This window comes from Dermacentor albipictus, chromosome 1 (genome assembly GCF_038994185.2).
Source record: "Dermacentor albipictus isolate Rhodes 1998 colony chromosome 1, USDA_Dalb.pri_finalv2, whole genome shotgun sequence".
Lineage (NCBI taxonomy): Eukaryota > Metazoa > Arthropoda > Arachnida > Ixodida > Ixodidae > Dermacentor > Dermacentor albipictus.
In genome coordinates, this window is record NC_091821.1 from 259,499,471 (window position 1) to 259,511,599 (window position 12,129).

The window sequence follows — 12,129 nt, forward strand, 5'->3', positions numbered from 1 at the left end:
GGCCCAACTCGGGCCTGCCAAAACTCCACATTACCCACCTAGCCTACGAGCCAAGTGGGGTTCAAGGCTGGGCAAGCCCAAGCCTGTGCAGTGTTATCCCTAGATTATTTTTGTTCACCATTTTTGCAGCAACTGCAATGTTTTTCTCAGTCAGTGCAGTTTTGCTCCACTTGCACTGATTTCCTTATTTTGTTGTCAGGTTTCACCTTTTCTGATTACTTATAACCACTAAGAAATTTCTGCTCAGGAAGAGTGGCGTCCCAGTTTGTACATTGCAAAAGTTGAAGGTTTTGAGGTTTGTTTGACCTGCTTTCATCATAAATGCCCTTTACACGTTTCCATAGCAGTACGAATCTGAGTGCTATGTGGGTGAAAATAAATGCTGCCCTCTTACAGGACAGATTATGTGGCAAATAGAAATTTTTGTGGCAGACTCCGAAAAGGAGCCACCGTCTATTGTATTTCATAAGAGCAACATACTAAATTATACGACAACCTTTGTAAAACTTTTGTAGTGACTTTCACACCATTGATCTTATGAAACTGTCACTGTGCCGCCCACATGGCATATTAATCTTACATGCAGAAATGTGTTGTACCATAGGCATTGTTCAGCCAGAATCTGAAGACAAGCGGATCATCAGTGCGACATGGGCCAAAGATGAAGACATCAGCCGCTTTTTGATGTGAGCAATGCCCCCTCTTTTGTTTAATGCGTTAGCATTCTTAAGGGACTGCATGGACTTTTCGGGGGCTAACTATCTATTTATTTATCTGTATGTTTGTATCTAACTGTTTTCCTGCCAACCTGGTTAGGGCATCGGGTTGTTGTGCTGAGGGAACACGGTTAAGAACCAACCATTGGACCAACTTGAGTTACTGAGTATGTGTCAATATGTATATACATATGTACCGCTCTTCAGCGAAGTTCCTTCCCACCAACATGGGCCATTGTAAATGCAGGACTGGGTATGTAGCGCTCTTCAGTGAAACTCTTTGACGCAGACCTGGGGCACTGGTTTGTGCCACTCTGCTATGACAAGAAAAGATACCTTAAATTTCTTCAGTGCTCAGTGGAATTGAACCCATGCCACACGAGTTTCTCAAGGACAGCAGCCAGACTATTTAGCAGGCTGTGCTACACTTGTACTGGGTGTGTGCTGCTTTTCACTTAACGTCTTTCACACTAACACTTTAACGAGTTGCACCATAACTGCACTGGGCATGTCATCATCATCATCATCAGCTTATTTTATGTCCACTGCAGGACGAAGGCCTCTCCTTGCAATCTCCAATTACCCCTGTTCTGTGCCAACTGATTCCAACTAGCACCTGTGAATTTCCTAATTTCATTGCCCCACCTAGTCTTCTGCCGTCCTCGACTGCGCTTCCCTTCTCTTGGTACCCATGCTGTAACCCTAATGGTCCAACAGTTATCTAACTTGCGTATTACATGACCTGCCCAGCTCCATTTTTTTCTCTTAATGTCGATTAGAATATTGGCTATACCCGTGTGCTCTCTGATCCAAAGCACTCTCTTTCTGTCTCTTTAACATTATGCCTAGCATTCTACGTTCCATCACTCTTTGCGCGGTCTTTAACTTGTTCTCAAGCTTCTTTGTCAGTCTCCACGTTTCTGCCCCAAATGTCAGCACTGGTAAAATGTACTGATTGTACACCTTTTTTTCAATTATAGTGGTAAGCGTCTAGTCAGGAGCTCACAATGTCTGCCATATGCGTTCCAACCCATTTTTATTCTTCTATGAATTTTCTTCTCATGATCAAGGTTCCCTGTGATTAGTTGACCTAGGTAAAGGTACTCCTTTACACTCTAGAGGCTGACTGGCGATCCTGAACTATTTCCTTGCCCGGCTATTGATCATTATCTTTGTCTTCTGCATATTAATCTTCAACTACACTCCTACTCTCTCTATTAAGGTCCTCAATCATTTGTTGTAACTCGTCTGCAGTGTTGCTGAATAGAACAATGTCATCTGCAAACTGAAGGTTACTGAGATATTCACCGTCGATCCTTACTCCTAAGCTTTCCCAGTTTAAAAGCTTGAATACTTCTTCCAAGCATGTAGTGAATAGCAGTGGAGAGATTGTGTCTCCTTGTCTGACCACTTTCTTTATAGGTATCTCCCTACTTGTGTAGAATTAAGGTAGCTGTGGAATCTCTGTAGATATTTTCTAAGATGTTTATGTAAGCGGTCCGTACTCCTTGATTACGTAATGCCTCTATGACTGCTGGTATCTCTACTGAATCAAATGCCTTTTCGTAATCTATGAAAGCCATATATGGAGAGGCTGATATTACTCTGCGGATTTCTCGATTACCTGGTTAATGACATGGATGTGATCCATTGTAGAGTATCCTTTCCTGAAGCCAGCCTGTTCCATTGGTTGACTGAAGCCCAGTGTTGCCCTTATTCTATTGAAAATTATCTTGGTGAATATTTTATGTAACACTGCAAGTAAGCTAACGAGCCTATAATTTTTCAATTCTATAACATCTTTCTTATTGTGGATTAATATGATGTTGGTATTCTTCCAGTTCTCTGGTACCCTTGAAGCTGATAGACAGTTCGTATAAAGCGCCGCCAGTTCAAGCATTATATCTCCTCCATCTTTGATTAAATCAACTGCTATTCCATCTTCTGCCACTTTTCTCAATTCATATCTTGCGAGGCCCTTCTAACTTCATCGCTAGTTATAGGAGGAGCCTCTGTAACCTCTTAATTACTACTTTGAATGGAGGTATCTTGGCTGCTCTGGGTACTGTACAGGTCAGTATAAAATTCTTCCGCTGCTTTTACTATATCTTCAAGATTGCTGATGATATTACCCTGCCTATCTTTCAGTGCATACATCTTGGTTTTTCTTATACCAAGTTTCCTTGTCACTGCTTTCATGGTGCATCCATTTTTTACTGCTTCCTCAGTCTTTCTCACATTATAATTTCGAATAGCCCTTATTTTCTCCCTGTTGAACAGTTTTGGCAGTTCCGCAATTTCTATCTTATCTCTTGAGTTGGACACGTACATTCTTTGTTGTTTCTTTATTAGGTCCTTTGTTACTTGGGAGAGCTTGCCTACTGGTTGCCCTGGTGCCTTGCCTCCCACATCAATTACTGCCTCTGAAGCCAGCCTAGTTACGGTTTCATTCATTACGTGTATGTCATCTTCATCTCTCTGTTCTAAGGCTGCATATTTTTTTGCAAGTACCAACCTGAATTTGTCTGCTTTTAATCGTACTGCCTCCAGGTTGGCCTCTTTCTGTTTGACCAATTTTACTCTTTCTCTCTTCAAATTGAGGTGAATTCTACCCCTCACTGAACTATGATCACTGCACTTTACCCTACCTAACACTTGTACATCTTGTACTATGCTGGTATCAGCAGAAAGTATGAAATCAGTTTCATTTCTTGTTTCACCATTAGGACTTTTCCAGGTCCGCTTTCTGTTGCTACGCTTCCTGAAAAAGGTGTTCATTATTCACAGCTTATTCCTTTCTGCGAATTCTACCAGCATTTATCCTCTAGCGTTCCTAGAATCGACACCGTAGTTGCCAATTGCTTGTTCACCAGCCTACTTTTTCCCCACTTTTGCATTGAAGTCGCCCTTTACTACAGTATTCTGAGTTTGCACTTTTCTCATCGCTAATTCAACATCTTCATAAAAGTGATCTACTTCATCATCATCGTGAGTGGATGTTGGAGCTTAGGCTTGTACTACCTTTAATCTATATCTCTTATTAAGTTTTTACTAGCTGTTCTTGGTTGAACCTCTCGCCAAGATAGGTAACTGTGTACCATATTTACTCGAATCCAAAGCGCACTTTTTTCCAGATAAAACGGGCCTGAAAATTGCGTGCGCGTTAGAATCGAGTAAGACCCCAAATATGCGTTACCATATCACCATAGGCATTTCAATATGGTCGCCTCGCACGCACTCCGAGTGCACCGTCGTCTTCTCAGTTTTCCCGTTTTCCGCGTTTGCTCTATCAGCATAGAAGTGCCGACTGCAAAGACATGCCGAGTTCATCGCGATGCCTCAATTAAAAGGAAAGAGATCACGTGTGCGGAAGCGGACAGAAATTGGGCCGCATCATGGGCGTGCGGAGTTCCCGAAACTTGCGCACGGGGCTGGCAAGGGAAGCTTTCTACTCAGGTGGCTGCTACGTACGGCACGGCCATGTGGTCTCTGTCTTGTAAGTGATCTGCAATGGAGACAAAACTCTATGCATTTAGGCGCACTGCGCTGTGTTCTCGTCGCTGTGTGCGCGTTGAAGCGAGAGGCTGCACAAAGGTCAATTCGCTCACTCCTGCTACTGCGCTTCCCCACTCCAACGCTTTGATAAAGTATCCGCGGAGATAGCGTGAGGCATGTTGATGTTTACTTGTGCACGCGTGACACCATGCTTGTTAATTTAGTTAGTAAGCAAATGTTTAAAAGTTTATACGGACGATAAAAGTACTATCCTTACTTTTCGTGCAGCTGTCTACTAATTTGCTATCGTGATTGATGCTTCACCTTTCGGGTGAAACTGCGACTTTCTTTTATTTATCGCAACTTTTGTGTATTGGGAGTAAATGTTTGTTTTTCCAAATGAGAGATACAGTTAAACTTTGCAGGAACGAAATCGGCGGGGAACGCGAAAAGATTTGCTTTCGCGAGAGTTTCGTTGTTGGGAAAAGAGACAGCGCAGATAGGTAATGCATCGCAGAACAAATCTTTACTGTCAAAATTCATTTAGCCGACTTTGCAGGCTTTGCTCGACGATATAGAACCGCATTGCCGACAGTACAAAGTGCGCCGCATACGTCAACCAGCAGTGGCAGTGCCACCGTAGTGCAGTATTCTTGTTCATTTGCTTTCGGAGGTACAATCCCTTTTGCAAGATTTTGCGTAACTCGGCCTTGGACACGGAGCGACAGCGCATATAGCACCATTTCTCCAGCGCACGCTGTTGCCCGTCCGGTGCCGAGCGCAAAAGTGATCGTATCTCGTGCACCCGAAGGCAAACAATCAAGATAACGGCCTTTTCGCGCAAATCTATGTCCGGCGCCGAATCCGCACTCTATGCCTTTACGGTGGCACCAAAACCAGCATTCTTGAAGCAAGGAATGCGCATTCCCGGACAATCGCTCAATCATGGCCCAATGCATGACACTCCACATAGCGCAACCGCCATCTCAAGCGCCATGAACAATTCCATGTCATTGGGATGTGGATTTCCTTGTTTTTGCTGCATTTTTCTCACCGAGGCGCACATTACGCAGTGCACTGCCGCAATCGACGATTGTTGTTTGAAACGCGCTTTCAGTTTCACCTCACACGATTGGCCTAGGCCTCGCCAACTGAACGCGTGTGTCGAACAACGATCTGCAATCTCGCCTAGTAGGCATGCAAAAACCGTCGTCACATGTCGGTAGCAACATCCATGCCGCTTCAAACGGGCGATCAACAAACAAAATGGAGGCCATGACGTGTTTCCAGCGCACTGATCGCTTCCGGCACTTGGTTGTTTTTGTTAACCAAAGTGGCGGTGCGCACACAAGTGTAATGTGGTGGTATTACGCAATTTTAGTGCAGAACAATAGCATTTGAATGCATTTTGGTGTCTGCTAGCCTTAGGCGAGTAGGTAATATGTGGAGTTATGTTCCAGCAAATTTCATTGATGCAGGATTGCAGTACAGCGACATTTCGCTGCCGAGAGGTGCGAAATGCATTGAATCCTATGGGCATTCGCCGGGTATATGAAAATGTTTCCTTATCGCGAGAATTTCGTTGTTGCGAAATTTTTTTATCGCAGGTTTCGACTGTAGTTGTATTCCTGTATGAAAGAATGAGGTGTGCATTACAGTCGAGGGCGATTTTTTTTTTCCCCTTTTTTTGAGGGGTCACGGAAAACAGGTGTGCGTTACAATCAAGGGCGTGTTAGAATTGAGTAAATATGGTGTGTGGGACTGGGTGTGTGGCAAGTGAGGTAACAATTCTCAGCATTCGTATGCACCGGTGCTCCACGCTGTCTGTCTAGGAGGCCTTGCATGGACTTCTCAGGAGCACCACTAGATGATTCAGCATGTTTCATATTTCTTATTCGCAATCTAGAATAACACTGCATCAACACGAGCATACGCTAACCGAGTATTCCTTTTCTAATGACGCATTCAGGTATTCATTCTTTCCTCGGGTAATCAGAGAATGGAATAAACTTAACTCGTCATTAACAGCGACAAACTCTTTATCCCTGTTTGTTCCACAGCTGGAGCTCATCACAAAAGATTATTAACAACTTCTAATGTTTGTTCCCTATTCTCTTTATGTTAAACTGACAGTTCTAAGAAAAAAAATATTGTATACACTTGTTCCCAAATATTTCACATTTTTGCTTTGTCTATGATGTTCCCCGGTTGTTGTTCATTTTATTCTTCTTTGTTTAGTGTTCTGTTGTATACCTTATCTACCTTATCTTTTGTATTTTGTGGAATGTCGTTGCTTTTTCATTCTTTGTGTAGCTCGCACATGTATTTATGTACGGAAAAGAAATTGTTCATGCCCGTCTGCTAGGCTCTCGACTGAGAGTGGCAGTATTGTAAAATAAATAAATAAAATAAGTGCAAGAGAGGAGCCCGGCTGCGGCATGACACGTTTCTCAGTATTCACACACACCGGTACGCCATGCAAATATTTCGGAGACCCTGTGCAGGCTTCATAGCACCACCGCTAGATAGTGCTGAGTGTTCCCAGGGAAGCATGATACATTGGCCTCTCTGCAAAAATAAGACTAACAGAACCGTAATCAGTAGTCAAACTACTATGGGTCCCAGGCCATTAGGGTAATCCCGGTAATGAAGCTGCTCACCTCGCATCCCAGCATCCCGTGCAACCACAAACCGATCGGAGTGCGCGCCAAGAAGAAAAGTGCCTAAGCTATGGAGAACATCTTAATAGACTGAGAGAGGAAATGCGCCAGTACCCCACACCTTGCAGTGTGCTTTATAGGGAACAGTCAATTCAGTTTCAGTTTATTGATGCGATTGAAATTTTTGTACAGAAAAAGTAACTCTAGGAGGTCCCATAGTCAAAGACTGGGGACGGACCTCCATTGCCATAAGAAAGGTGTGAGCTAGATGTATTTTGAGCCCTAGACCGCTCACTGCCATTCTAAAGGACAATAACATCTCGAGCTGCAGGCAGTGTGGCCTAGAACAAGCCCGCATGGAACACATTACGTGGGGGTGTGCCAATAACCTACCACCATAAAACCTAATGCGACGAGCCCCCCTTGGCTGAAGAGTGGGAGAAAACGTTGAGGAGCCTAGTATATCAAGAACAAGTCAGGCTGGTGGAATGGGTAGCTAAGGTGGCAACCCCATGGGTCCTAACCTAGCTCCCTCCCCAGCCTGGCATCCCCCTTCCCCTTCTATCTTCAATAAAGTTATTTCCTCCTCCTCCAAAGAGGAATCTCGCTGCAGTACATGCCTCACACACAACTCATTTTTACAGTGGCAATACATTGTCACTATATTGATTCAATACTAAACGTATTGCCATTGATAGTCATTGTGAATTTGTCCCTTTTTTTTTTTCATTTCTTTTCTAATTGATTCCCACAGGCAGTCAGCAGCCTCAGAAAATGCCAGCAGGTTGTCTTCTGGCCTATGAAATTTGGGGAGCTTGAAGCTGTTCAGAAATTTTAATAACTCTGAAACATTCAGACTGCAGTTGAGGAAGCAGCAAAACATTGGCAATATTCAGAAATAATAATAAATGCTGAAAACTTCAAGGGGATATTTCACGTAACCAAGTGCTTTGGGATTCCTTTATATGTATAGGACAGTGCATGGAGTTGTGCATCGCTTTGTAGCAGCAGGTATTGCTGCAAAACATGATATGAAAGTATTTGAATGTGATAGTATGTATGAGTGTCAATACCAACACATCATGCAGTGTTTAAGAAACTACAGTCAACGTCCGATTTTTCGGACTACCTAGGGGCCGCGAAAACGTTCGAAAAATCGGGCAGTCCGAAAAAAACGAATGCATGCCTTTTACTGCCCTTAAGGGCTCAAATCCGCCACAGGCACGTCTGAAATCGCTCTGAAGGCCTGCTAGTTCACTTGTTAGGCGTATCGGTGCTCGTACTGTGACAGGAGACAGCGGATGCGCACATGTATAATTTAGTAATTAATACTGTGTTCCGTGACAATTGCCTCTTCCCACCTCTTGGTACGATTCACCACAATACTCTGCGTATGCTTCACCACGTAACACTGCTATATTGAGACGAAGCTGACTTTCAGGAACCGGCATTATACTACATGTTGTGCTTTCCAAGCTTCGAAACCATTGGCGAGGATTACAAAGGCAGAGCTAGTGCCATTGCTAATAGTGGCAGATTGTCTTCATAAAAAACATGGCACCAAACAGCAAGAAGCTTGGTATTGAATGTCGAAGTAGCTAGGCCTAGCGTTGCTGCTGTGGTGCCTACGGCTGTCAGCGGATCTGTGTGCGAGAGCGCCTGTTCGAGGCGACAAGCTAATCGAAATGGTGGCAGTAGTGGCTTCAAGCCATTTTGGACCTGCGGTCATGGCAAAAAGCCTGGAAAATAGGACGGCAAAGGCTTTTTGCGTTTGAAATTTCAGACCTTTTTATACATTTACTTTATGGGGTACTGTGGTTGTGCTGCAAAGGCATCCAAATTATCGGGCATGTCCGAAAAATCGGTTGTCCAAAAAATCTGTCGTCTGTATTCAAGTATGAGTTGGTGGCTGAGTGGAAGACGCTTGTTTACTTTCTTTGACTTCGTGTACAGTTGACTTTCATTAATTTGAAATGAGTAATCTGTTTTATTAGTCAGCTCAGCCACATTTAAAAGTATACCAGCGGGTGGCCACATTTCTATAGAGAAAAGCTCAATATTTCTAACTTGACACATTGAGTGCAAGTTAATTGAAATACAGGGAAATCTTCAAATCAGCACTGTTAATTGCGCTCAAACTACTAACAGTATATTTCATTCAGTTTGTATAGCTTGCACTACTGACACTGCAAGCTAAGCTAGCTGGGAAACGTGTACAGTAGTAAAGCAAAAGCAACAGGACCATAAAGTGGAAGAAAGGGAATTCAGCAAGGGGCTCAATTTTTATTAGTCATATCATAAGAATCCAACAAACCCTGACACCAAGGACAACATAGGGAAATTACTTGGGCTTAATAAATGAAATAAAGAAACGATAAATTAATAGGAATGAAAGTGAATGAATAAACAACTTGCCGCAGGTGGGGAACGATCCCACAACCTTCGCATGCAAAGGTTGTGGGATTTTATTTAATTTTTATTAATTTATCATTTCTTTATTTCATTTATTAAGCACAAGTAATTTTCCCTATGTTGTCCTTGGAGTCAGTATTTGTTGGATTCTTATGTAGTAGTTTAGAGTGAGAAGATTGGAAGGACAACTTGAGGAAGGGGCTAGATTCGCATGCAAAGGTTGTGGGATTTTTATTTAATTTTTTATTAATTTATCATTTCTTTATTTTCATTTATTAAGCACAAGTAATTTTCCCTATGTTGTCCTTGGTGTCAGTGTTTGTTGGATTCTTATGGTAGGAGTTTAGAGAGAGAAGATTGGAAGGACAACATTGAGGAAGGGGCTAGATGCTAGAGGATCAGAATAGGCAGATAGACTTAGATGTATTGAGAGGTCAGAACCATGACTGATACCCGTAGCCGCTCCAGCTCATGTAGGGCTATGCGAGTGGTTTTCTTTTGGATGTCAATAGCCTGCATACCTGTCTCCTTTCATGCCATTAGTGATGGCGATATTATTGTGGCGTACTGAGTGGATGTTAGAAGTCTTGCAGAGGCAAAACATGTGGCACAAAGAAGAATGAAAAGTGCTGGCTAAGAGCAATCCACTGGGGTGGTGGTGAGGGAGGCAGCAGGAGAGTTTGTAGAGAGGAGTGTGGCAGGTGTTCGTTTTGTGCGTGGCCATTTCACTTCTGCTTCCTCTCTTTTAGTTTCTAAGTTAGTGTGAGTGCAGTTGCGATATGGTGGTGTACCAGCTGCTCTTGAGGTCGGTGATGATCCTGAGGTGCCTGTTACCATAGCAGCTAAAATGTGTGTATCGTGTTGGCTATGACCTGACACTGTGCTTATATACCCGTAAAAATACCCGTAGAAAGATCACTCGGTTCGATTTATTCATATTCCATGAATTTATTTGTTTGCCTACAATTGTCACTGTGCAGTGTTTCAAGACAGCCTGAAGCACACATTTGTAACCTTACATTTGTAACCATGCCTATCAAAGGGTTCATTGATTGTGGGAGCAAGAAATATGTAACAGATTCATGGAATTCATTTCCTCAAAATGTAACGTATTTTGTGAGCACTATTGAGCATGCAATGAAGTTATGGCTGTTTGCTGTTTTTTGAAATGTGTAAACTGGCCCTGCAAGACCTAGACTTAACATGTCGGTATCTCCATGGTATGTAGGTCTCTTCCCAACTGGGCCAACTTGCAGCTGATGAAGGAGAACCGGGCAGCTGTGGATGTTGAGGAGTCACCTGAAGAAGTGCGGCTGCGCAACAAGAAGGAGTCTGAGATCCTTATTGGGAACTTGGCGAGTGGCACACTCATCCCTCCACATGAAATCCTCTCGGATGTGGCCCAGCTGCGGGTGCTGGCTCAGCTACAGGAAAGCCTTGTACGGATGTTACTGCAAAACCTTTACTTTTGTCACTGGCTGTGTGTCATGGTGAAATTTAGAAAGGCCAACCACATGCAGTCGTGTGCTTTGTGAGACATCGGTGTATCAAACCAGCCCCCTTTTCAAGATCAATCCCAAGTTTTTTTTGCATGTACATGACCACCCACTCAGAAAGCATGGCCTTCCCACTACAGTTGACATAATCTGTGCTGCTTAGTGGCTCTGATCTACTTCCTACCACAAAGTCGCAGGCTTAATTTCACAGCCCTGGTGACCAAATTACAGTAGGGACAGTGTGCAGACACCTTTAGAGAGAGAGACATTTCAAGTAGGTTCTGGAGATGTTTCCCTTGCCATATGCTTAGCCTGCTACTCCAGATGAAAAAGTTGGTGCTTTAAATGACCCTTTCACGCATAGCAATAACACACCCAACATGGAGAAGCAAACACCGCAACAAGTAGCTCGAATTCCTGGTTGAGGCCAGTGTCCTTGAGGACTTGTAAGAGCACTTTCGTTGTATGGGATGCATTAGCAGCACTGCTCCAAGGTCGAAGTACATGGTGCAGCTCAAGAAAAGCTGTCTTTATACTGGATGTAGGAAAATACTAAGCAAATTCAGGTAGCAAAATTTAAGCCAGAATCCTCTGCTGTGGCAGCTTCGGGATATAAAATTTCCGTTATATAGTGTAATAAGAGGGTATGTACTGAACAGATGGATGCATAAAAAGAAATTGCCAGGAGTGTGCGAATATCAAATCTCACCAAATCGAATCGAGTAGTGAACGTTATAATAATTCGATTTGCGAATCGAATATCTGCTATTAAATTTCTCGAATATTCGATATATTTGGTGTAGAGACCCGCGCAGTGCCATATGTCGCACGTGCCGTGGAGCCCCTCGTGCTCAATGCCACCCTAGCAATAGTCTCACGTCACGTCACGCGAACTTGCCATGACCGTGCAAGTTGTAGAATCTTTGACAGGTGGTAAGTCACGCTGAACCTGACAATGAAACGGAGTGGACAGCGCCTGCACTTTACTGTCGGCGCCGCCAATGCATGTCATGTGATGCACAGTCCTTTCGTCCGTTGCGCAGGTTGGCCTTGCGATAACCCACCTGCCTTAAAGTTGCGATAGCCCTTCTGCATTTTGGAGAAAAACCAGAAAACAATACTTTCTATGTAGTAAATAAAGGATATCCGCAAAACGCAGGTCCACTATTAAACTGAAAACCTCGTTAGCGTTCAGTACAACAGAGTGTCACTAATTCATTACTATGAAACTAAAAAAAAAGCACTTCGATTCTATTCAAAAAATATTCTACTGACAAAAAAAAAATATTTTCCAGGCCATCATATAACTGAGCTGTAATCTGTGCTGGCATACTAATTTGGTGTTCCCTT

The 12,129-nt window shown here is 43.3% G+C and overlaps 1 protein-coding gene across 3 annotated transcripts in view; it reads left to right on the top strand.

Annotated features, from left to right (window-relative positions):
- The window catches only part of Sec8 (Secretory 8), a 102,948-nt gene that overhangs the window by 64,290 nt on the left and 26,529 nt on the right, over window positions 1-12,129 (top strand). For all 3 annotated transcript variants that reach the window (XM_065433229.2, XM_065433230.2, XM_065433231.2), the window contains exons 19-20: window positions 605-686; window positions 10,512-10,722. In XM_065433229.2, coding sequence (XP_065289301.1) covers window positions 605-686; window positions 10,512-10,722 — 293 coding nt within the window. The remainder of the gene's footprint in view (window positions 1-604; window positions 687-10,511; window positions 10,723-12,129) is intronic.